This window comes from Oreochromis aureus, linkage group 20 (genome assembly GCF_013358895.1).
Source record: "Oreochromis aureus strain Israel breed Guangdong linkage group 20, ZZ_aureus, whole genome shotgun sequence".
Classification (NCBI taxonomy): domain Eukaryota; kingdom Metazoa; phylum Chordata; class Actinopteri; order Cichliformes; family Cichlidae; genus Oreochromis; species Oreochromis aureus.
The window spans coordinates 14,263,042-14,288,353 of NC_052961.1; the positions used below are offsets into that span (position 1 = coordinate 14,263,042).

A 25,312-nucleotide genomic window follows, 5' to 3' on the forward strand; every position below is an offset into this window, starting at 1 on the left:
TCAGGGTCGCGGCGGGGCTGGAGCCTATCCCAGCTGTCTTGGGGCGAGATGGGCCAAAATTCATCCACAAAAACCTCATTGCCAGTTATTGCAAACGCTTGATTGCAGTTGTTGCTGGCCCAATCAGTTATTAGGTTTAGGGGCAATCACTTTCACACTGGGCCATATAGGTATGGAATTTGTTTTTTACCCTTAAAAGTAACACCGACATTTAGAAACTGTGTTTACTTGTGTTATGTTTGAGCCAAAAGCATTAGATCTGTATATTGTTGTGCTTTTTAAGCTGCTTAATTTGTTTAATCAAGGTTTCAGCAGTCAGACCGCACACAGTTTTTGGCAGGAGGTCAGAAGATGTGTTTTATAGTCAATATCCACATGATATCATGTTTAAACCATGAATCTCAAACACTTTTCACGTTGTAGCTCTTAAACTGACCTTCACAGCAAGGATGAGAGTTTGATTGACACCAAAGGTCTCTTGTGAGGTGACCAGCAAAGAAGAGATGCCAGTGAGAGAGCCAGAGAAGAGGAAGCCCTTATCATCTACTTGAGCAATAACAACCTGGTCGGGACCATCTAACATTCGATAGGAGAGCGCACCCAAACCATCCCTATTGGACAAGAAAAAACAAAATCACATCATTTTTCACATCATTCAAACAGTATACATATTTTTATTACATGCTATGAAGTACTGAAGAGCTATTTTTCATGTGTATATGGAACAGAAAAACCCCCCACTGTGCAGGTGATTCCTACTCACCTGTTAGTCTGGAGTTTCAGAGCCGAGTTCGGAGCCATCAGTAACTCCCCAGCCTCTACTTTGGGATTAAGCATGTGCAGCTTGTCATAGACCTTGATCAAAGCAAAATGTTGAAACTCCAATTATGCGAGAGCCTTAATCATTCTTTGATGTTTCTGCACTAGTGACATGTCATAGTTTAATACAATTTGAAGTTGGATGCATTGCGCTCCCAATAATCTGCAGTGTTATCACTTCACAAAGTTAACAGCTTCAGATTTTTACTAAAGCTCAGCAATTTCAATGCTCTGCTGCCTTAAATGCCAGCTTTCCCCGTTATGGAGAAGCAGCAGGGGACACAGTCAAGATATGCAAAGCACTCCATAAAAGGGGTATTTATAAAATATCTGAATAGGATGTATTTATGGTACTTTGTGTTTCCCTTCCCATTGTTTACAGAGGTCTATAAAAAGTGAGCTATAGCCATGGTGCGGTACCTGAATCTGGATCTCATCACTGAGCTCCTGCAGGTTGTTCACAAGCTGCTGAGCCGTGTGGTCAGAAACTCTGAGTACCACCTTCAGCCCTGTCCGCCCTCTCGTTCTTCCAGTCACCCTCATGCCAAAGTTGTGCTCTGACTGAAGCTCCACATTAGCCTAGATAAGACAAGGACCATTATGAGCATGGTAAAAATAGAAGCAGCAAATCAAATAAAAAGGCAACAGTGATGAGGAAGCAGGGGAAAAGCAGAGACAAAGCAGACGCTAGTTTTAAAAACCATAGTGAAATGGATGGACACCAGGTCTGAAGTAAATCTAATAAAAAGGATCAATGGGAAATGAGAGACAAAAATAGAAGCTGCAGATGATATCAAATGCGAGAATGAAAATCCTCAATGCCGGGTACCTCAACGTGTCTTGGCTGGACATCCAGGATGTCTCTCTTAGTAGTGGACCAGTGGAAGGTAAAACCAGGTAGCACACTGCCAAATGAGAAGGGTGTTTGACTGTTGGTCAAACCCATCACATATACAGGCATCTAGAAAAGGAAAGAAGATTTAGAAATACACAAAATAAAATTGCGCTGTTCAGTTATTGATTTAGATTTCGAGCATAAAATTGCTACTTGGACTCTAAACAGCAAAGATTCGATTTTGAGTCTGTTGTACTGATTCAAGTATAAAATGTTCACACCTGTGCTCCCGTCTCCATTCGTGTAATAGGTGCTCTGATTCGAATGGCAGTCAAAACCACAACTTCGACTTCTACTTCATCCTGAGGAAACAAAACAGTTTTGTCTGTCTTATGTGCAAAACCCACCCAAGCATTATACTGTTAAATACCACTGATATACATTTACCTGTGACACCACAACTAGCTTCCCGGTTTCTGCGTCAACAGCTTGGACCAGTCCAGTCACAGAAACATTTCCAACAGCAATACCTCTGACATGGCCCATGGGATTAACAGAAGCTACTTCCTCATTGGAAATGGAGAACAGGATATTGGACTGAGGCTGAGGACCACCTTCAGATGTGATCTGTAAACAAGCAGGATTGAAAAGAGAAGGAGTAATTTAAAATTTGAAGAGGAATCTTGACTAGTTGCTCCACAGTGTAGTGGTTTACACATTCACCAACAAGCAAAAGACCTGGTCTGATCCTGGGAAGAGACACAAAAGACATGGACAGGTACCCATTGTGAATCAGGGAATAGCTAAAAGTTGCTTTTTTCAAGGGATCTTAACTAAACTGAATAAACTCATGGGTGTTACCAGTGCAGCGTAGACCTGTTGTGCTCCTATCCAAGTCTATGTTCTTTTTCTTACTGATCTACTGAAGACGATCGGCTTGTTTCATGGTTTGAAATAATCCTAATTTTAATACATTGGGACTTTGTGTAGCCCCCACAGCCAATCCACATGAAAAAAAGTCATTGTAGTTCTGTTCCCGCTTCTTTTAACCCAACTTTCTTCTGACTGGTTGTCCTGTCTACTGCACGGGGGGAGGGGCCAAGAACGAACACACACGCAAAGACTGGGTTTGGAGCAGTCCCAAGTCAGAGTTTTTTTGGGGGGGGTTGTAAATAAACCTGTTCAGTCTGGCAGCTTTAGCAAGCAGAAAAATGGTCTATGGACTCTCTATAGGCTCCTCTTGTTAGTTTTTTTCCTTTTCCTTTCTTTCTCTCTCAACTGAGTGTTTGGCTCAGTTATTGCACACACAGTTGACCACCATACTTGAAACGCTGACCATTTTAATATAGGAATCTTCAACTGTAACAGTACACATTAAATGTTTTCTAATTATAAATTCTAATTAATGCGAAATGAAGCAAATGACAGGAAAGGTCAGAAATTAAGCTAACATCATAAAGAGTTCCAGCTGTGGGCTCCAGCAGGAGATAAACTAAGGAGGAAGATGAACAGAGGACAGCCTTAATATTAGACGTACCTGCATCATTGCTCCAACTAACAGGATCATCTTCCTTGGGATTAGCTTGAAAGGTGGAAACACCTAGAATAAGAAGAACAAGAAAAAAAAGTTGTTTTTTCTGTATAAAATGTGCCGCTAATAGAAAACCCCAAATCGACTACAAAAACACCCACAAAATTATACCTCTATTTGCTGGGGCGCTGAAGCAATTTTTCTCCCATTTTTATCCACAACAACAGCTGATACAGTGGTCTGACCGATGGCAACACCTTTCACCAAGAAAACAGCAGTATCGCTTTCTGTGGACTCCACTAATGGTCTGCAGAGGAGACATTCAGAAACAAAAAAATAAAGCCTTAGATGCCCTTTCATTCTAAAGGTAAAACACACCTTTTCTATTACTTACTTCAGAGAGACTATTGCAGAAGCTGCCTTGAGTTTAAGATTCATGAATTGGAAATAGCTGGCAGGGAATGGCTTCCTATTATCATCCAAGACTCTGACATAAGCTCTCACAGATTTGCCAATCTCCACCTGTAAGAGATGAAAAGCATCCATTAGCAGCAAAATAATTCTGGTTCACAGGAAGGGCAAACCTAATGATGAGTGTTAAAGACAAGCTGACTTTCAGTGGAATTTGAAAGGGAAGTGCTCAAAGACAATAACCATATTTAGTGCTTATAAGTCACTGAAGCATTGCAGAGATGTGTGATACTGAGAGATTTTAATAGTCAAGTAGTGCTCAGAGCCCTCCAGGATGACGGGCTGAGGCAGGACACTGACCTTGTCAACCACTCTTACATAAACCTCCAGGATGTCAGAAACATGTACAGTTGCTTTGGCGGGTGCTGGAAAAGCCAGGCAAAGGTCATGAACCATCACCTTAACCATGCCTGGAAGGATGGGAGACACCTGGGCAAACAGCAAATGAAACAATTACATTTCAATACACTTTTCTGAATTTCTATATTTTGTAACACACGTTCAAGTCCACTATAGATATTCCTCAAAGACACAGTTAAGATGTTCCTTCTTACCTGAGCGGTGCCCTGAGCCTCCTGGAATACCACATTCACCATCCCTTTAATGCTGGTATTGACAAAGAAGTGCCCTGAACCCTCTCGCAGAGCCAGATTCACCTACAAAACAAAACTGGAGTGAGCAGTCTGCAGTGAAAATTAATCACAAAAATGATTCAGAAGACCATCTGTGTTCACTGTTGTTTTTCTGATAGGCAACTGGCCTTGCATGTTACATAAAAGGGGACAGATAACCACCTCTTTAAAATCCTCTAACACAGGTCACCGGCAGTTATTTAACCCCTACACCTGCTTAACCCTGCTCCCATGTCACACATGATTAAGAGGGGAAGGCTTACTCAGTAAACGGGGCAAAGGGTACACATTACTACTGCGTGTGGTGATAAGCACCATCTGAATAATTCAGCAGTTACCTGAGGGAGTAAATCACATTTCTGCCCTGCTGAGGTGAAATGGTGAAAAGATCAAATCACATCCCTCATGATAAACATTAAATATACATTTTGGTAAAACAAGCCATGAGAAGTCAGTGAGAGTGTTGATGTCCAGACTTAGGGGGGTAAAAAGTAAATGTACTGATGTGTCTCTCCACTGGAACAGTAATCCCATAACTTACTCGCACATCCGGGTGGTTGTATATGGTCACTGTGTCAGGAGAAATCTTCACATCTTCAACCAGCAGAAGCTCCAGAGTGGCTGAGACAGGAGTCATGGGGTCGTACTTAGGAGGACAGAGGCAAGAGAAGAGGAAGACAAGTTCAAATATGATGACTGAGGTTATTAAATGTATAATGTAAATATACGACAACAAAGTTAAAGCTTTCCACACGTTCATTATATGCAAAAATATCTTTTTCCTGTCCTGTACAGAAACTATGAGTCAAAGATATATTTAACAGGACAACATAGCTGTTTAAAAAAAAAACAAAAAAAACACAACTCAGCTGATGAAGTCCTGAGCACCAGAAAAGTTTACAAAAGTTTACAAAACAAAACTTAAACTCACTGAGATGAATCCCTTTTGCAAAAGAGACCTTATTACAAAAACAATTCATATATTTTGTATAATACCTTAGTTAACCACTTCTACTTTTTAAGAGGAAGTGAGAAGCTGTTTTGCATGACTTGCTAGTGGAGCAACTATTTTGACTTACTGGACTGGGGACTTTGGCTGCAGTCAGGTGTGAAACCTGGTAACCGAGAGCTGTTGCTGTAATGGCAGCAATTCCCGTCTGCTGGTGGACAAGAACTTCCTGCCGTCCTATCACAGATCATAAAAAGTAGTAAAAAGTAAATACATGAAATCAATGCAAGTTGTTTTTGTTTTTTTTTCATTTTGCAAGTTATGGATAATATCGTAGATAAAAACAAAAACAATCTATTTCTGGTGATACTTAAACTGATAACTGACCATTCCATTCAAATGCCCTAAGATCACATTTTTCTCCTGTTTTTATTTCATAAATTTAAAGTTCAAATGATATAAAATGATATGAACTTTTACCGTGAAGTTTCATTTGTTTGTTGCCCTCCCTGAGCAACTGAAGCTTCATTGGCATAGTGGGTTCAATACTGGCCAGCGATACCTTTGTGGATTCCCACAGCATGCTCAGAGAGCTAAAGTTGTCAAACTTCCTTCCTTGATGATCAAAAGCAGCCAAATCCAAAACAGGGTTGCGGTAATTTGAAACAGGCACCTAGAAGATCATTGTTTATATAATGAATGTGCTTTCCAAACAGTTTACTTCCATTACACAAAAACAAAACACCAAGATCTTGGACTTCTTTTTGTTAACAAATATAATTAGCTATTTTCCAGTGCCCCTTCATACAGCTCTAATTTCAGAAGATCATATTAAAAGAAATAAATAAATCATAAACTTGACATTTCTTCAGCTAGTGTTAAAAATCAATGAATAAATAATTAAATGAAAGAAGTAGCAGTATAAAAATCAATCTACACATCTAAACACAGCAAAGAAGTCTATTAAAAAGTGACCACATGCATACCACTTGTTTATTCTGCTGCAGCAGCGGACAGGTCAGGTCTAACTGTGGGCTCGTATACACGGGGACCAGAGTAAGGCGGGATGGAGGAGCACAAACGAACTTGACGACTGCTGGCTCTACAGCGGGATAAGGATTGGTCACACTGGCTTTGTTCCCCACCATCACCTCCAGAACCTGGAAATAACATTAAAATTCAGTTGAAAGATAAACAGCTGTACTTTTACAATGGTTGTAAGCCATCAAAGTAATTTATTAAGGATACCCTTGAGTTATGTTAATCGCAATGGCAATAGAACGAATAAGATTTATGATTTTACCCATGATTTTAAACCACGATATTCATTTTAGAAACACAATATTTTAGTTAGTGTTGGGAATGGTAAATACAAGATATACTATTACAATTAAGGTCCCACCTGCTCTCCCAGGGCCCTGCAGGTTGCCCTGACCAAACGCTGATTATAGTTGTGAGACAAGGGACTAATCAGGGTAAGGCTCAGGCTGGCCTCATCTTCAGCACTCAAGTTGCAGAAAAACTTCGAGGGCTCTAAGACCCAAGGCCGCGGCCCACCCTCAAACAGCATGTCTTTCGATGATCCCAGTGTCACCACAGCAACAGATACAGGGTCAATCGCCTGCCAGAATAACATTCAACTGTTAAGAAGAACTTGGCTATGGAAATGTTAAGGTTGAATACAAGGTATTACACAGCAGAGAAATAAAACTGGGTCAAACTTTGGCTGCTAGGGCAAAACAAGCGAAGAAACACCACAAACATGTCTGCAGTATTTTGAAAAACACAAATCAGTGCCATGTGAGGCATCAAACAACGCCGTATGCTACTGACAGCTCGACTGTAATGTGCACAAAAAACGACAGCTACTGTATCAGTTGTTCACAAAAATGACTCAATATTTTAGCAGAGAAGATGTGACATGTCAAACTGTTGCATCCAGTCACTGTACTGAGATAGTTGTCAGTTTTATTCCTTTGTCTTACACTGCTTTTAAAAAGACAAAAAACAAACAAACAAAAAAACACAAACACCTGTGTCCCCTGTGTATAACACAATACTAAAATTCCCAAAGGAAACCAATGAGAAGACAAATATAATACTCGCCGATCATTGCATTTCTGTAGGGTTAGTCTGCATTCACTAATCTGCATGAATGTGATTCAGTGAATCTGTTTTCTTATAAGATCCATGTTTATTGGCAGTTTACTACGATTTCCTTTTCTTCTTTCACCTCAAAGTCCAAAATTTTTATATGACATGACATTTACAGTGTTTCCCCACACATAGACTTCACATAACAGGACTTCCAGGTTAAGTAACAGCAGCTCAAGTATATTTTGACATCATGTTATTTTTTCAATTAGTCAGACAATTGATTTGCTATTGCTTTTTTTTTTTTTTTTTTTTTTTTTTTTTTAATTCAACTGCTGCTAACCAACTATCCCTATCACCCTACTGAAGGGTGAATTACCTTGCTTTCGTGGTGGTTCATGACATTTAGCTGCTACTCCTAAAAATCTCCCACAAATAGACTTCAACTTTGACCACAGGACGAAAGACTTACTGCAGAGGCAGCTTAATATATTATTTATTTATTTACAACAAGGTACTTAGCAACTGAAATAATAGCTCAGCCACACTTTACGTATGGTATCATTTATTAAAGGAAGATGGGTGTGTCTTTGTTTGCTTGCACAACCCAAAATGTCAAACAGAATCCAATTCTGTAGAAAACACTGAGATATATTAGTAATTGTGTATTTCAGTGTATCTCAGACACACATGCACTCACACAAAAAAGAAAATAACTAAAAATGTCCCAAAAATGAAATCAGTAATTGGACATGAATCCTGGAAGCCTTAAGAAAAATATATTATGTGCAAATGCCTCATCCATCGTGATGAGCCAAGTCCTGAAAAGGACAAGACCTTTAGACTCACTCTGAGAGGAAGATAGGCAGCAATGGTGATCTTGGCACTGAGATGAACATTGCCGTGAGTGTAGCTGACACTAAGCACGGTATACCCAGGAGCCAAAGCTTTGGCTCTCACTCCACTGCAGTGGTCCTGGCCTGGAGCCAGCCTCCCTGTGAATCAGGAAAAATGGGGTCGGAGAAAGTCATAGTACATGATAATCTGATATGACAATTTATTAAAAATTAAAAAAAATGTCACACTCTACAAGGTTTAATTATACTTTCTTTTAATTGTAAGTAAAACAATTCCATAACGGAAAACTAAAGATTTTGGAAAGATGTAGAATATAATAAATACTGTGATGAAATCTAAAATGTTTTCTTCTCATTCTAGTGTTTGCTTCTACTAGAAATCAACAATGGGTGGCACCAGTAGACCCCCCCCGGAAAAAACCCCCAAAACAATCAACAACGGTGCACGGTACATCACATTTTCCACCCACACACTTGCAGTTATTGGCCCCATTCCTCCTCCACCCCCTGAAAAAAAAAGCAGGCAATGTGGGGCCCGCATTGGATTGACACTAAACATAATGTGTGTAGTGCCCTAACCCTCCCTCACTCGGCAGAATGAGCCTCATTTGTTTAGTAGCCATTACCAATTGTCTATCTAAAAGGACAGTGAAATAAAACCACACTATGCATTACTATTAAACCAGCTCATACTGCTTACATTTTTGCATCATCACAATCCAGTCGAGGCAGACTAACAGGACTCACCGTCTAGTAGTTCAAAGATGCCATGGTTCTCCTGTTCAACCACCAGGTCAAAATGGGAACAGTCACTTAACATGACCCGCTCTTTTTCCCCCTCTTCAAGCAGACCAAAAATCCTGAGCGGCAGATCCAGTATGAGGCCTAACCTGGCTTCTACTGGGCAAGGAGCAAAGTCCATTGCTACAGGCTCAACAACATACACCTGGAAGAAAGCATGATCCAAAACACAGTGAAGAGTGTTACTGAAAAGTGAGTAATGTACTTTGGCATTTAAAGTTGGAAGAATCAATGACATCTCATACAATGAGATATAAATATCTCATTTGAAATCGGTGTTTACTTACCTTCATTTGGCCAAAGTGTAGTGGGTTACGTAGATCATGAGCATAAATTACACTGACGCCTATGTCACTAACTGTAGTCATCACCCCTTTCACAGTCACTGTGGCAACAGCTGCATTTGAGGAAGTCCAGCTGAAATTTCCACTACCTCCTGTTGCCTGAAAAGCACCAAAGAACAGGTGTCTTTTTTTTTCTTCTTTTTTTTTTTAATAAAAATGACTCCAAATTTTTGGATCTGACAGTCAGACTTGATGGTAACATAAAGCTTGATCTACGGTGTTTCACAGAATATGAAAGAATGCAAATGCTAAAGCAATTTATAGAGGATGTTAAGTTTAAATTGGCTGACCCATAACAAAAGTCACTTAAATAAGGAATGATTACCTTTATTGTGTACTGATAAGCTCCAACTTTGGGCTGCCATGGAAATGTGAGAATACTGGGACTAAGAACTATGGGGTTATAGATTTCCACATCCTGTTCATTGTGGACTGGGTTGGCGAGAGGATGGACATTTCCACTCTGAAAGAGAACAGATAGCACAGGAAATGATCGAGACCTCTCGACTGAAGTGGAGGAAAGTGTCAGTAGGTTATTGCAATAATAATAAATCCAGGGTCAAAGCTGCATCTAAACTTACTTTATCCACGACAGCTTTTAAGGTTGCATCAATAAGCGTCAGGCCTTCCTTGAGTGCTCTGACATGGTGATATGAGCCATTCAAAGAAGACTCCAGGATTTCAAAATACTCCGAAGGGAAAGTAGTGTCAATACGGACATTCTGCAAAATAAAAAAAATAAGCCACACAGATTTATAAAATACTGCCTACATTTTGATTTTTATCTGCAAGTAGTACACTGTAAATGATTTAATGGAAGCACTTACATCAGATAGGTAAATTTTGTTGCTAGACTTGTCAAATACTTCAATGTGGATATCATACACTCTTCCAGTTTCAAGAATCCAACTATCTCCTGGGTGAATTTTAAAACCTAAACAAATTGCAGACAAAATATTGGTCAACTTAATCTAAAACACACAACTTTTTTTATAAAATTAGACTTTCAGTGAAGAAAACGAAACAGACCTAAATAGCCTGGTTCAACAACATATAGGGTGCTATTGGGTAGGCGAGACACTCCTTGCATCCGAAGGCCTGAGAAGATACTGTTAAGAAAAATTAAAATGATAGACTCCTCTTAATAAAGAAAAAAAAAAAAAGAACTTAATCACTTCAGTTAATAAGCAAATAACAGAATACACATGTTGCAGTAAAAATTAGATTAAACAGTACCATGCAAAAGTCTTGAGGTACCACTCAGTTCTTTATATTATGCTTCAAAAGAGTCAGACTTTCTTGTAATTGTTTTTCAAGTGATCTTGAGCAATAGTTCTCCAGGCTTCCTGAAGATCTTTTCTTTGGACATTTTTGTGAAGTCCCTTAACATTGATTCAAGGATAAAAAAAGGAACCCAACTCAATGGATGAAGCAATGTTGTGTCTACACAGACAGTTTAGCAAAGAACCCAATTTTATAATACATCTGTGTGCACTTTGCTACCAATTTGATGGCATTTGTTCAGTTTAATGTATGAAAAATTCCAAAAATAACACATACTCCAAAATCCACTGTAACAGGTGTGGTGCCTACATTTCAGCCAGTGGTGTTTGAGATCTTGTCAAATTTGATGGACAAATGAACACAGAAAAGTGCCATCAGATTTTGATCCACCGCGCAATACCATCTGGAAAGCGTGTGATAGGCAGTGGCTTTATTTTTCAACTTGACAATGATCACAAACACACTGCCAATGCAGTAAAAGCATACCGGAATAGAAAAAGCACACAATGGAACACTATTAGTCATGGATTGGCCTCCTCAGAGCTTAGACTTCAACATTATTGAAGCAGAGTGGGATCATCTTCACAGAATACAAAAGAAAAGTCAGCCAACATCCAAAGAAGAGCTTTGCATGTCCTTCAAGAAGTTTGGAGAACTATTATGGATTTAACTACTTAAATTACAAGAACACTTGCCAAAGAGATTCAGGCTGGGTTGAAGAATAGAGTTGATCATACTAAATATTGATCTTCAAGCTCACTAGAATAATACCAACTTTATTTTTGTTTTATATACTGTATTTCCATTTATGTTTGTACATGTTTAATCATTCCGTTTATAATCCATTTTCCTAGTAAAATATCAACAAATGAAAAGTGCTCAAGACTTTTGCACAGCACTAGACCAGAATAGTAACTGCTCAATAGAGGTGCAATTGATCAGAAGGATACTCTTATGATCCAGCACCACATTGATGTGTCCCAGCTGAACTGCTGTAACAGTGGAGGTTCTTGGATCTAGACTGGCCACAGCAACTTCTGGGTTTCCATTAGTACCAACAACACTGTTCTGAAGGTGCAGCTCATACTGATCACAAGGCATGGAGAGCTCTAGACAAACAAAGAGAAATTAGTTGAAAGGTTGGCATTTATGTACCATGCAGAGCTGCTCCTCTCATCTGTGACATCAATGACTCCACTACATTTTCACTTCATATATCAGCTACACTCATGTAGTACTACTGAATGTCTTTGCATACAGCTTCAGGAAATGTACATCAAGTTAAGTAAACATTGAATGAAGAACTTCACTCCTCATTAAACAGAGTCAGACCTGTTATCGTGCCCTGTCTTATCTTCAAGACTCTGTATCTGATCGAAGTTCCGGCCAGCAAGTAGATATCGTGTGCGGGGCTCAGCAGGATGTTCTCTAAGATCAGCAGCCTCACCTCTGCAGCACCCACATCCTGTGGCATGGATACCATGGTTACACAACACAACACAGCTTCAGCTTCCCGCCTTTTCAAACCAGATCAAACGGACTGCAGTTTTATAAATGCTGATATGAATTCAAACTACAAGTGCCCAACAGCCATTTCTGCAGATTTTCTATACTGCCAAAAATAACTTTCCTTTGTTACATATGGACTTAATTGGACATTTATTCAGAATAAAAGTGCGTCAGACGAAAACAAAATGCCATCTAACAAAAAAAAAAAAAAAAAAAAAAATGTTGACAAGACAGAAACACAATTTAACTGTCACAGCAGCCTTGACATCCTAAAGTACTGCTGTTATGTAATATTTTGCTATTTTTAGATGTCTTCGTGTCCAAACTAAGTTATTACTCAAAATGGGCCAAATTTTAACAGAACTCTGACTTCTTTTTACCTTCCAATAATAAATACATGCATAAATAAATAAATAAACAATATAATTATAACAATAAAAGGGAAATATTTCAACTCTCTACAGGTAACAACAGCAAAAAAAAAACCATGTCCTTTGCACTAGGGCTGGGCTATATCATACCGTTCACGGCAATACGGGTGTAATGTTGGGCAACGATAAGAAAATGAAATATCGCGATAGAATATGGTTAAAACGCGCATGCGCAGTGCCTATGTTTACATACGCACATGGCGGCGACGCAGAATGAGAAGAGCGAAAGTGGATCGCTGAATGAAACGGATGAACCAGAATTGGTTTGTAAAAATGCTGCAACTTCAGTGGTGTGGAACTGGTTTAGCTTTCATCCGTCAGATACACAACAAAGCACTATTTTTGGTAGTGCATGCTTTCGGGCTGTCGTTATTACCGTGTTCTTTGGAAAATACGGCACACTTAAAATCAATCCTTTGATTTTTCTGAAAATCGACAGTGCCCCTTATAATCCCGTGTGCCTTATCTATGAATTCTGGTTGTGTTTACTGACCTCGAAACGATTTTATGTGGTACACGGCGCTCGAAAATCTGTCAAATGTTTCAGTACGACTTTGCTAAGCTACGAACCCGCACCGCTTGATGGATTGTCGGAGCATTACGGCTATCGTAGGCAGGCGCCTCGCGGAGTGATACGTATTGTGCTTCAACATAATATCACCGTATTGTATGTGTATAACCTCTTTTTAAGTTTTGTGGATACTATACATGGTTATGCTGAGGATATGTCGGCCAGTTTCCACTGGAAATGCCTTTTGGTTAAACTGTCAGCAAGGAATTTGCACTGTTAATTTTTTATATAACTTTAATGCACTTAAAAAAGCTGCTTGTTTAAGTGAAAATACATTGATTTTTTTTTTTTTTTTGCACTAATAAAGTTGAGGAGTTGTAAAGTATTTTGTCTAGTGTCAATTATATCGTCAGTTATATCGTTATTGCAAATTTTCAAATGTATATCGTGATAAATATTTTTGGTCATATCGCCCTGCTCTACTTTGCACCACGAAACAACTTACCTTATAAAGAGATTCTTGTATTTTTGCCTTCAGCTTTGCATGTCCCGTTTTCAGTCCTGATACTAAAATAATATCGCCCTGTTTTCCAACTCGTTCCATTTCAGATATGTATCCAGGAGGGGTGTATGTGGACTCTGAGAATTTAAGTACCCTTGAACACAGAAAAGAAATCAGAAATACATTACTCAAGTCAGTGTAGTTACATTTTTGGTGCAGCACAGAATGGACCACCAACACCAAATCAAGAGATTAATACCATAAGAAGTGTTTAATCTTTACTATCAAACAACTATTAAACAGCAGAACATAAGTACTTCTTCAATACCCCTCTATCCATAGCGGCTATATTTTACATATGAGGCTACACTGTAAGCTGTAATCCTTCTGTATTATATTTAACCTCAAGATAAATGGGTTTTTACAGGAAGAAAAATATCAAATTGAAATACCGCACAGGGAAATCCAATAGGATTGTCCAATAAGCTGTTTATGATTACACTAGCAGTCAGTTTGCTAGATAACTTTTTTTATTTTTAGTTTACCATCAGAGTTTAAATAAATCATGTAGTTCAAGACAGCCTTGAAGTAATAACACAAGCAAACCTACCGTAATGAATTGTACGAGTCAGAGAATCCATTCACATCTACATCTTTCACTAAGGTCCAGTCAAACACTAGACCTGCAAGGGTGCTGAAGGTGTTTCCTGCAATATAAGAAAATATTTATTTAAGTCACCAAATAAAACATGGCTATGTGAGACTTGGTGAGGATTATCTGCAATGAAATTTCAACTTGTGGTTTAAGGCCAAAGTCATTAGTGGCTGCATCTAATTTTTTTCCTTCTTCTTTTAGCTGTTGCCTTTAGGGGTTGCCACAGTTGATCATCTGCCTACATCTCACCCTGTCCCTAGCACACTCTCCTTTCACACCAACCCTCTGCATTTCCTCCTCCTCTACATCCATGAATCTTCTTTGTGGTCCACGTCTTTTCCTTTTGCCTGGCATCACCATGTATAACATCCTTTATTCAATATATCCTCTATCCCTCCCTTGAACACGGCCAAACCATCTTAGCCTTAGCCTCGCTATCATTGTCTCCAAACTACAACTAATCAATTGTCTGTCTTTAATAAGCAGTTGAAATAGGCGAAACAAAACCAAAAGAGAACTTCATTACAAGATGCATACAGACCCTTTAGATTCCTTAGATGGCGTATACTCCGAAGTCTTCAAAAATAAATAAATGTAAAAAACAAAACCAAAAATGGCATAACACCCATAACACCAGACGCTCGAGCCACCATCAGAAAGAATCAGGCTGTAGCTACAGCTCATTAAACTAAGTGTGCCAGGCCTAAATGGAACCAGTCGAACAGAACAAAAAGCCACCTCACAGCAGCAGCCTGAGGGGCAAAGAAAACACTACCTTGAGCCAGCTAACTCATTACTCTGAACACTCAGAGCACAATATAAATAATGTGGACTCCTTACAGCTTAGTGTTAGCACAATATGAGGAACTATTTACCTCATCAATAACACCAATAGGCTAAAATTAGAATAGCACTCTCCAATAAGAAGCCATTTTAATGTCACCTTCAGAGTCCAGTGCATGAATCCTGAGTGCCAGTGGTGAATCCTCAAGATGTAGCTCTCTGGTGGTGGACACTATCTGGATTTCACTGATGATGTCGACAATAGCATCACAACGCAGCACCTGTCCTGTAACTGCAAACAGAAGACAAGACTATTAAGTACGTAGGGACATTTTCTCCAAATTGAATCAAATGCTTTTCAGGATTTGATTTGACATGCAAAGCCTGAAATCTACTTCCCCACTAAAACATTTTATCACGAGTGTATGGAAATGAGAGTGGAGAGCAGCAGCTCTAAAGCTTCCTTTATTCCTTGTAGTATGCAGAGTTATCAGTGAAGTCAAATGTTGTGGCTTTTTTGGTTAGTGGGCATGAAAGAGTGAGTGAAAAGGCTATTTTAAATTAGGCTTTTGGAAACCTAAAACTGCTCAGTTATTGTGAAAAAATAGATTTATTTTGTTTGAAACATTTCAGATGTATGTTGCAGGGTAACCATGTCACAGCAATGACACAGGGTCTCAGGCAACAGATGACAGCTTATTTCACAACTGCAAAGAAGGGAGGATGGAGAAAATGTGTTGTGCAACAATGATTTGTATGAAGCTAACCATTAGATATTATTTGGATAGATTATAAAGTAATGATCTAACCCTAAAGAGACAATAAGAGATCCAGGAGGGGCATTGATAAGAATGAAGTTGTAAAAATTAAACCGCAAAAATGTGTGGTTGTAACCCCATAAAAAGTGAGATAAAGAACCCTCTGTCAATACAAAAAAAACCCTCGACAACATGCCACCACAGAATTTCTAGGCTGTTTGAGTTCTGTTATCTAATTTGAATTAAACTACGGGGAACTGTTAAGTCCATTTTTAAACATGGAAACATAACTTTGCAGTCATCACTCAGTCCTATTACTCTGACATAGCAGATTTCCCCTATCTAGTGCTCGGTTTGAAGTTCAAACAAAGCATCAGAATGAGGAGGAAAGGTGATTCAAGTAACTTTAAATGTGGCACGACTGTTTTCGCCAGATGGACTTGTCTGAGTATTTCTGAAACTGCTGATCTACCAGGATTTTTCAGAAAAATTCAGAGTGGTGTCTGCAGAGTGCACAAATACTTCCTTGCACACAGGCTTAGAAAGGAGATGTGTCTGCTTGGATCAGGAATAGAGAAAGAGAATCAGACGAATGTCTTAATCATACTGCAAATTAAAAGCAGAGCTGCTGAGGTTAATTACGTTCCCATTTCTCTCACTTAGTTCTCCATTTTCCAAAACAGTCTTTTGAGACACATGCTTGTTCTTGCACTGGTCTAATAAAGTGACTACATACACCTCAGACTTCTGGTGTTTTCAAAAATATCTAAATATTACAAGCAAAATTACAGCCATAGCACTTGTCATGACTATATCTCTTAAGTGCGCATTGTACCCCATTTCCACCTTAAGCTGTCATTTCTACTTTATAGCGTATTTTTTAAGCTGTATTGCACACTGTAATTATACAGCATGCAATTTTTTTTCCCCTGATGGAAGCTGCATGATCATGAACATTTCTCTACATCTTTATGCAACAGTGTGGAGAGTTATTAAACCATAACACAATATATTCTTTAATCTGACGGCCTGATTGACAATCTGACTGTCTGCATCAATTTCCAATGGCAGCTGATTCAAGCCTACTGCTGCTCTTACCAACATCTTCAGCTAGGATAATACTGGTCAGTCTGGACGGCTGTGTGGAAAGAGCCTGGAGAACAGCTTTCCGGGAGCAACCCCTGATGTGGTCCTCATCCACAGCCTGGATGCTTGCGACCTCTGGTCTGGTGGAGGACCTGAAGAACAAGGGCAGCGATAAGTCGTATACACTCCCTGGTTATTTTATAACGTACTGTTGTTATAAAATTCTGCTTTGCTCTACTGTAAATTATACTTTTAGGAAGCCTTTACATGTTTTTGTTTTTTTTGTTGATGTACTTGGGTGACATATCAGAAACAATTGCAATTGCAGTGTAGCTTAGTAAACCACCAAGACCACCCACTATGAACTCCTTAGTCAACAACACTGTCACCTTCTGACATCAAGAGAAACTAAGATTGCATATAGCAGTTAACTTATATTAGCTTTAATTTGGATTAAAAGATGAACTCAAAAACTAACAAATGACACTGGAAAGCCACGTTAAGCCTAAAAAGTTTAGCCTCTTTGTGGTCCTCAGATTATGGCCTCAACTGTACACACAGTGCATACAGTAGATTGCCATGTGGCCTCATATGCACCATGCAACTCGACACCCCCTTCGGCTAAGCATTTCCAGTTTGTCTACTCACCATCTGTAGCAGCCTTCAGTTGTTTCCAGTGTGAAGTTAATTCTTGTACTTCTGGCAAGCGGAAGCAACACTTTGGGAATATTGAGCTTGGAGGAACACTTAACCTGATAAACGGTTAATAATAATAGCAACACCAACAGTGATAATGTCAGCGCTTTCATTTCCGATTCACAAGTGATTTACCAACGGTCGAATGAATGAACGCTAAGTTTCCGTCCTAGCTAAACTTCCTCCGTCTCATTAAGTTAGCTATTTCCGCAGTAGTTTTGGACTTATGGCTCCGAGACAGGCGGTTAGGTGAGCTAGCATTGCCACCACTGAAGCTATTTCTCAATCAAACACACGCTGCCTTCCTCACAGTTTCAGTTCGTATCAGTTGTTAACGGAGAGCTGCCGCATGACGTTAAGAACTACAATGTCTCGGTGCTCTATTCGACTCCTCAGCTTTGTTTATACTCCAAGGTTCTTCGAGACACAACGCAACTATTAATATGAAATTTACTCTTTCACAGTCAGCAGACGATAGCTTAAAATGCGCATGTTTCGTACAATACCCGCCATTAGCAATAATTGGACTTCCAGCGAGCATGCCGGGAGCGAGGAAACGTCATAACAAAGGGGGGAGGGGGAGAGTGGGTGAGTTCGTTCTTAAAGGTATACTGTCAACTAATTCAATATAATTCAAATGACAAGTTTAATATACTAGGATATATTAGGGACACCTGTTCATCTGCACGTTGATGCAAATATCTAATCACATGGCAGCAGGTCGGTGAAGTTAGACAACCCGATGAAGCATCAGGACAGGGAAGAAACGTTGTTTACGTGAGTTTGAAAGTGGTTGTTGGTGCCAGATGGAGTGGTTTAAGTATTTTCCCTCACAGAATAGTCAAAAAAAATATAGAGAAAAAATATAAAGGGAGCATCAATGGTCAGACTGCTTCAAGCTGATAAGAAGGCAACAGTAACTCAAATAACCACTTGGTTTGCAGAAGAGCATCTCATTATACATTTGCAGATCCTGAAGGGGTTGGGAAGGGAGGAGAAAGGCATCCAGCATAAAAATCTGCCAAGTCAAACACGGAGAGCTACTAACTGTGGTGACCCCTTGTAATTAAGGCAGCAGCCAAAAGTAGCGTTATGCATAGGGACATCTCATCCTTAAAGCAGGTGAGCTACAACAAAAGCCATACTGGTCCCATTCCTGTCAACTATGATCAGAAAACCTGATGCTACAATTTGCACCGACTCACCAAAGCTGAACAACAGAGATTGTCTGGATGCTATGGTCAGCATTTGGCATATACAGCATGAAGGCACGGATTCATCCTGCTGTGTATCAGCCAGAGTTATCTGTAATCTCTGGCTCTCTTCCACAGTTTGATTATGTCCCATCTCTCTGCCATTGCACCCAACTGGTTGTAGCAGATGACTGCTACTCCCTGAGCCTGATTTTTTCCGAGGTTTCTTCCTGTTAAAACGGAATTTTTCCTTCTCACTGTCGCCAAGTGCTTGCTGAAAGGGGTTCGTCTGTTTGCTAGGGTAGTAAGGTCTTTACCTTACAATATACCTTACAATATAAAGTGCCTTGAGCCAACTGCTGTTGTGATTTGGCGCCATATAAATAAAATGTAATTGAAATGAATATCAGGGATTCAGGATGGTGGTGGTGTAATGGTGTGAGAAATATTTTCTTGGCACACTTTTGGCCCCTTAGTAGAATATATAAAATGCCTTGACATGACTTTTGTTGATATATATAAAATTTTTTAATCTTCCCATTGAACGTTTTTTGTTATTTCCTTCCTCTTTGGAGTTAAAAGAGGACACCCAAACATATGAGATATCAATGGAAAGCCCAGGATGTCGTCTATTAAGTAAATCAGGACTTATAAGTCAAATGATATAGAACACAAACAAATGTCCATTACAGAACTGAACAGAATAGAATTAAACCTGAACTGAAATCATTTCAATTAAATTCAGCTCAGCATTGTTTGAGCAACACCATAGCCTACTAAAGTGCTGTTGTTGACAATATCTATCCCTTTATAACCACAGTATACCTACATCTTATGATGACTGATTCCAGGACAACAGTGCCCAATATCACAAGAGATCAGAAAGATCAAATCTTGAACATAATAGTTTCTTGAGCATAGCAGTAACTTAACTGCACTCAAAGGCCCTTCCCAGTCATTAACTAAAGTAAATAAACAGGAAATGTCTTTAGTTTTAGTCTTTCTAAATTTTGCCAAATTTAGCAATACACCAAGCAAGCAGTGATGCATAATCTTCAATGAGACTGGGGTTGTCTATATAGCTTATGCAGCCATGTAGATTATATACAGTAATCTTAAAAATGCTATGTTTGTGTTGTCACATTTCAGTATAACTGAACTGAATGAACTTGAACCGAATTGAAGAGACAGTTTATTATATTTAACTAAAACTAAACTAAAAACAAACAAACAGAAAACAGATGTGAAAACAGAAACTAAAACAAAACAAAACTAGAAAAATTTGCATTTCCTGCGAAAGTGCAACGTGAAAGCTGTGAGCTGAATCTTTCAGTTGAAAACAGCTGAACAAGCTGAAGTTACCTCAGAACTACTAAAAATACTCTATTCATTTTGGGCATGTTATCTGAGAGCAGGAACTCCAAAAAACCCTTGGAGTTTAAGAGGACTGTAATTGAAATGAACTGTTATTAAAATAACTAGAAGTTACAAAAATAAATGTACCAACCCATCTGTGATCCTGAAAAACATCCATCCAGCTGATAAATCGATAGATGGTTGGATTTCAGCTCTGTCAGAACATCTGACTGACTATAAATTGCATATGATTTAGAGGCTAGCTGCCGCAAGTAACTGTCATAAAGAAAATTTGTACTTTATGACAGATTTTTAAACTTAACCCATAGTCTATGATTCACACATCATGGGAGAAATCATTAACATCTGCTTATTACATTTATTTTATTGAGGTATTTAAAGAAAATCTACCAATATTTGCATGTTTGGGCCTTGAGTATTAATCATGAACATGCAATGCTCAACTTTTTACCCCTAGGTGTCACTGACAGCTACCTATTTGTCATCAGGCATAGATAACAGTAACATAAAAAGTTCATTTTAAATCACCACTTCCCTTGAAAGACTGCAGCATTTATCAAATGAACAATGATTTGAAGCCATATGAATAAAAATGAGCTGAATAGTGATGTGTTTGAAAGTTTAATGCCTGAAAAAATCAAGGGCAATGCTCTAAAAATCTCAAATCTAATTTCCCCTTGTGTGTGAGATCATTTCTGGCATTAAAAATTGGTCCTGAGATAAAACATGAATTGTTAACAGACTGTTAATTATACACTGCGGATTCAACTGGCGGCAGCATTATTTCTGATCTGTCCTCTCGTCTCCTTTGAAGTTAATACAGCAATGCTCCTCCTGAATTTTTCATCTTCTAGACACATAGACACGACTTGATTAGCAGATGCACTGTGGTTTTGATATGTTTTACATAATGCTGCTTTGTGCCAAAGGTGACATATTGTTTTCGTCAGACAGCATTAACAAAAAAAGGTCCATCACTGTCTGGCGCTGTGTTACAGCAGATTTTAATATCACCAATGAAGTTGCATTCAAAATATATGATAAATGCAGCGTACGTTGACTCTACAGAAGAAGCGTGAACTAAAGTGATGGCTGTTTCAACTCGTTTTGACTTTTTCAAGCTGTTTTGGGGTTGAAATAAAGTCACACATCTTTCTTTAGTGCAATAATACCAGTTGAGAATGAAACCCGAGAAAAAAATACAGCTTTCATTTACTTTGACAAGGCTGCACTGTGCAAGCTCCAGTACCACATTTAGTTTCATCTTTGTACCCTGTCCATGGGCAGCTCACATATAATTGATGTTAGGAGTGAATGATGTAATGTCTGTGAACATGGAAAACAATACCTGAATGTCACACTCTGTGAGTGCAGGAGGAGGCTCAAGACTACAGAACACAAAGCGGAGGACTGAGCTCATTCCAAGGCAAATGTGTTTGTACTCAATCTGAGTTGTTTCTTGGTAATAGATAGATTTTTATATGATTTCTTCTCAAATAAATTCTCAAATAAATGGGAATATTTATGCAGAAGATTTAACTAACCATTATTTTTTAAGGGTTACCATTTCACTTTCCAATGTGTTGTAATGGGAAACCACTTAAAAATTAGGTAATGGTCATTCAAAGCTTTTCACCTTTACTGTGAGACCAAACTCATGCTGCAGCACTCATACGTTGTGCATTAAATATTTTCCTGCATCACAAATGCCTGCAGCTGCTTGGCAATCTTATGTATTGTCTCCTCATCTGGTATGCATCAGCAGTCACATCCTTCCTGGTTTTAAATCAGGAACTTTTCTTGGCCACCATGCTTGGCTTGGTCTAAACAAGTGGGTGCAGCAGGCCATAGCGATTACTTAAGCTCTTACTTATTGGCAATCTTCTCAAATGGTGGTTCTCCTTTCACCAGAAATGTAATAGGCTTTGCAGGGGTCACTTCTTCAAATAGCTTTGGAAGCACAAACCTTAGAGGTCCCCTAGGTGTGAGGCGCAGTAAAAGCTGCTGTAGGTAGGCATAATAAAAGGTGTTACTATCCGGTGAAATAAGCCTTTGCCTCGGGGAACTTTCTTGGGTGTTCTAAGAAATGTAAAAAGGACAGGGAGATGGGAGTGGTACAAATGATTACCATGGTACAACTCTGTGATAAGAGTATAGATGTCCACAGGGTTGTTTTTTTTTTACTCTGTGCAACGCTACATTAGGTTATGTTTTTATGAATTATAACAGAAGAAAAAAATCTTTAAATATCGACATTTCCCTTGAGAAGTAAAACACCTTTTTACTTACAGATTAACATGGTCTACATAAAATAAAACAGGCAGAACAGGGAGGGCTAAAGAGCTGTGCTGCAAGTATTAAATCCATTTACACAATCTGCAACATGCTTTAAATTCCCTTGCCATTTCTTTAGCATGGCCAGGAGTCTGAGCTCAGTGGGTCTGGGTTTGCAGCTCTGCACATTAATGATCATGGGCATTGTAATTTTGCAGAAGTGATTCTATTTAAGTGACATTTAATATTTAATGACCCACTACAGACTGTTAGATATTTAATTAACAAACCAAGCAGAATCCAACATTTTGCTGTAGTTAAACTAAAGCCCGTTGCGCTATGGGGCTGCACCCTCTGTCAGCAGACAAGGCTCTTTACAGCAGCCTGGAAAGTCTTTAGCAGACACATGTGGGGAGCTACTTTCACCGCATTATACTTGGGTCCTAATTTCCAATGGTGTAGCCCCCTGCAGAGCTTTAGTGCCCCATCTTTGCTGGTTACTTTAAAGACTTCCTTTCTTCACTTTATCCAGTGGACCTGCAGCAGAGCAATGACAAGAAACATATTGGAATGCACAAGAGAAACGTTTTCATTAAGAGGTTTTACAACATTTACAGTTCATTAGCCAGATGTTAGGGTTTGTTTCTGGTGACCGGTATTGTTAGAAGATTCATTTGGGATATTCCGTTTGCATGTACTTATTGATAGGATTCGGGCAGACAAACTGTATTGCTCAGCGTTTTAATCACATTATGTGTTACGATGATTATAGTGACATTTTGTTTAATTACTATTAAAAGATATGCAATCCATCAGCTGACACCATTTCATATTGCTTGTTACTTAGCAAGGGTCACAACAAATACTATCCAACACTCCTATTTAAACAAAAGCAGAGGACAATGTATCACCAAATGGAAAGATAACATTAACTCCAACTGCATTCATGCGTAGCACTGTCACCATCAAATGAACTGAGGGCAGAAAGACGTCACTGCTCTCGATCAAAAAAAATAAACACTTTGTATGAAACTTTAATTCAATATTTCTTGCATAAGAAAGCAAAATTGCCCATTTGGTAGGATAATACAAGGCAGAGGTGCAGTTATTGGGCTTGGGCAATTATCAGTGGCCATAAGTCACCATTCAAACATGCATGAATAAGAAATTACAACAGTGTGGGGTGCAATTAGCTCTCCTAAATCAGTGCGTGTCAGATGACATTATCTCACCGGCTGAGAGCTATTACTGCACTGAGAGTTTCAAGACCCAGAAGAGTCAGTGGGGTCAACTACTGTGGGGGAAAAGATCGTTTGGTCCCTGCTTGTAACATGAAAACATCTCTGTGGAGTCTGAAGCCCTCAAATGTTCTGAAATCTGCAAAGCCTGAGGCATTTAGGATTTCATTTCTGTTAAAACATTGTTAATTACAGGCCTCATTTTAATTGTATAGTATGTTGAATCTGGTACAATGTGTTGGTTTTAGTACAATTTAGAACTGAAACCAGCATATGTGGTTGTTGAAATTGTTGTGGTAATTACCATAAGTGTAAGTAAAGTGCATTTTAACATACATATTACTGCAGGTGCCCACAGGAAATGTGTTTTATGCCATCTTTTTCATTTGTCTGTGGAAGAAAGGCTCCTGCAAAACTTTAATACTTTTGATGGGAATTTTACTTGCCTGCCACTCAGTCTAAAGGTCAGGAGCTGATGGCCATTGTGTAGCTATGTTTTAACAGCTACACAATGGCAACGCATAGCAGGGCAATGCTCTGCAAAGGCGTGACAACAGTCTCTCTGCAGAATAGCTCCCCAACCACTTAGCTCATTTGTTCTGATTTTTAATTATCTTATGTGTGGGTCAGTTCAAGGATGAACTTGAGTCCAGTGGACGTCATACATGTTTCTCCTGCTGGGGTATAACACAAGTTGCCTACCAGGTGTTCTGGATGAGATCATATCACTGACCCATGAAAAAAAAATTGTAGCTGACTCACGCACTAATCTAAGTTGTGCAACCACGTTTAAATGGGCTGTCAAGGACTTGGATGCGCTGTTTCCTTGGATTCTGTGATCCATGCACTGTAAAGAAGTCACAAATACGTAGAGTAGTTATTCTGAACTGTGCACTAGATGAGACATAAAGACTTCATTTGAGCAGGACATACATATAAGAACCTGGGAGGTCACACAAGAGTGTGACTTGTGCAAATGTGCCTGCATTTGATTATAATAAGCAGAGAATACTAATAATAGGGCAACTGCCTCATCCATGTCATTGATTATTCAAGGGAGGGCCCTGAAACAAAGTGATCACTGGCCGATCCGCCTGGCTGATCAGTCTATTCACCAAACCAGGCAGCTTTTGTCTGTTTTTATTCCTGAAGTGACTCTGTGATTCCTTAAGTTTAAACTGAAAAAAAAAAAACAAAAAAAACCAACGAAAACACTGAGAAGATAGAATTCACAGAGGAGTCCTTTTTTATCCCGTCTGAAAAATTTAAGCTGTAATACACTTACAGCTTTCTCTAAAACCCCATTGAAAAAGATCACAGACAACATGTGATGCCTATAATGCTGGTATGAGCTTTACTTGTGAGTAAACGTGTTAATCTGGCTGCTAAGGTGCAGGATTTCAAGGTGAATTGTGCAATACGTACAACACAAAGAACAAACGTGATGTTTAAATCGTCCTTATATTCATATAAGACCACATCATACTCGGCACTGTTTTTTCATTGTCGTCATTGGATTGCATTTCCAAACAGACTTACACAACATCAACTTCCTTAATTTTTTTCCTCGCAAAGCACATTTTAGTGTTGTCATTTCTTGTACTTTAGATGAATCATTATGCTCAAAAGGAAGCTGAAAAAGCTGGGAAAAGGTGGAAATAATTCTATAGCAGTCTGTCCCG

At 39.0% G+C, this 25,312-nt stretch overlaps 1 protein-coding gene across 2 annotated transcripts in view; it reads right to left on the minus strand.

Moving 5' to 3' along the window:
• Window positions 1–18,100, minus strand: part of nup210 (nucleoporin 210) — a 32,318-nt gene extending 14,218 nt beyond the window's left edge. For both annotated transcript variants that reach the window (XM_031753620.2, XM_031753619.2), the window contains exons 1-30: window positions 17,501–18,100; window positions 16,865–17,004; window positions 15,169–15,300; window positions 14,181–14,277; window positions 13,574–13,724; window positions 11,950–12,082; window positions 11,568–11,726; window positions 10,363–10,431; window positions 10,161–10,267; window positions 9,915–10,055; window positions 9,659–9,796; window positions 9,277–9,432; window positions 8,936–9,134; window positions 8,181–8,326; window positions 6,640–6,858; window positions 6,224–6,397; window positions 5,718–5,910; window positions 5,368–5,474; window positions 4,830–4,934; window positions 4,211–4,312; window positions 3,957–4,085; window positions 3,580–3,707; window positions 3,357–3,492; window positions 3,192–3,254; window positions 2,102–2,281; window positions 1,936–2,016; window positions 1,649–1,780; window positions 1,240–1,398; window positions 764–855; window positions 437–611 (exon numbers count right to left, since the gene is read on the minus strand). In XM_031753620.2, the coding sequence (XP_031609480.2) occupies window positions 437–611; window positions 764–855; window positions 1,240–1,398; window positions 1,649–1,780; window positions 1,936–2,016; window positions 2,102–2,281; window positions 3,192–3,254; window positions 3,357–3,492; window positions 3,580–3,707; window positions 3,957–4,085; window positions 4,211–4,312; window positions 4,830–4,934; window positions 5,368–5,474; window positions 5,718–5,910; window positions 6,224–6,397; window positions 6,640–6,858; window positions 8,181–8,326; window positions 8,936–9,134; window positions 9,277–9,432; window positions 9,659–9,796; window positions 9,915–10,055; window positions 10,161–10,267; window positions 10,363–10,431; window positions 11,568–11,726; window positions 11,950–12,082; window positions 13,574–13,724; window positions 14,181–14,277; window positions 15,169–15,300; window positions 16,865–17,004; window positions 17,501–17,661 (4,104 nt within the window). In that variant the 5' untranslated portion in view covers window positions 17,662–18,100. The remainder of the gene's footprint in view (window positions 1–436; window positions 612–763; window positions 856–1,239; window positions 1,399–1,648; window positions 1,781–1,935; window positions 2,017–2,101; window positions 2,282–3,191; window positions 3,255–3,356; window positions 3,493–3,579; window positions 3,708–3,956; window positions 4,086–4,210; window positions 4,313–4,829; window positions 4,935–5,367; window positions 5,475–5,717; window positions 5,911–6,223; window positions 6,398–6,639; window positions 6,859–8,180; window positions 8,327–8,935; window positions 9,135–9,276; window positions 9,433–9,658; window positions 9,797–9,914; window positions 10,056–10,160; window positions 10,268–10,362; window positions 10,432–11,567; window positions 11,727–11,949; window positions 12,083–13,573; window positions 13,725–14,180; window positions 14,278–15,168; window positions 15,301–16,864; window positions 17,005–17,500) is intronic.
• Between the last annotated feature and the right edge of the window lie 7,212 nt (window positions 18,101–25,312).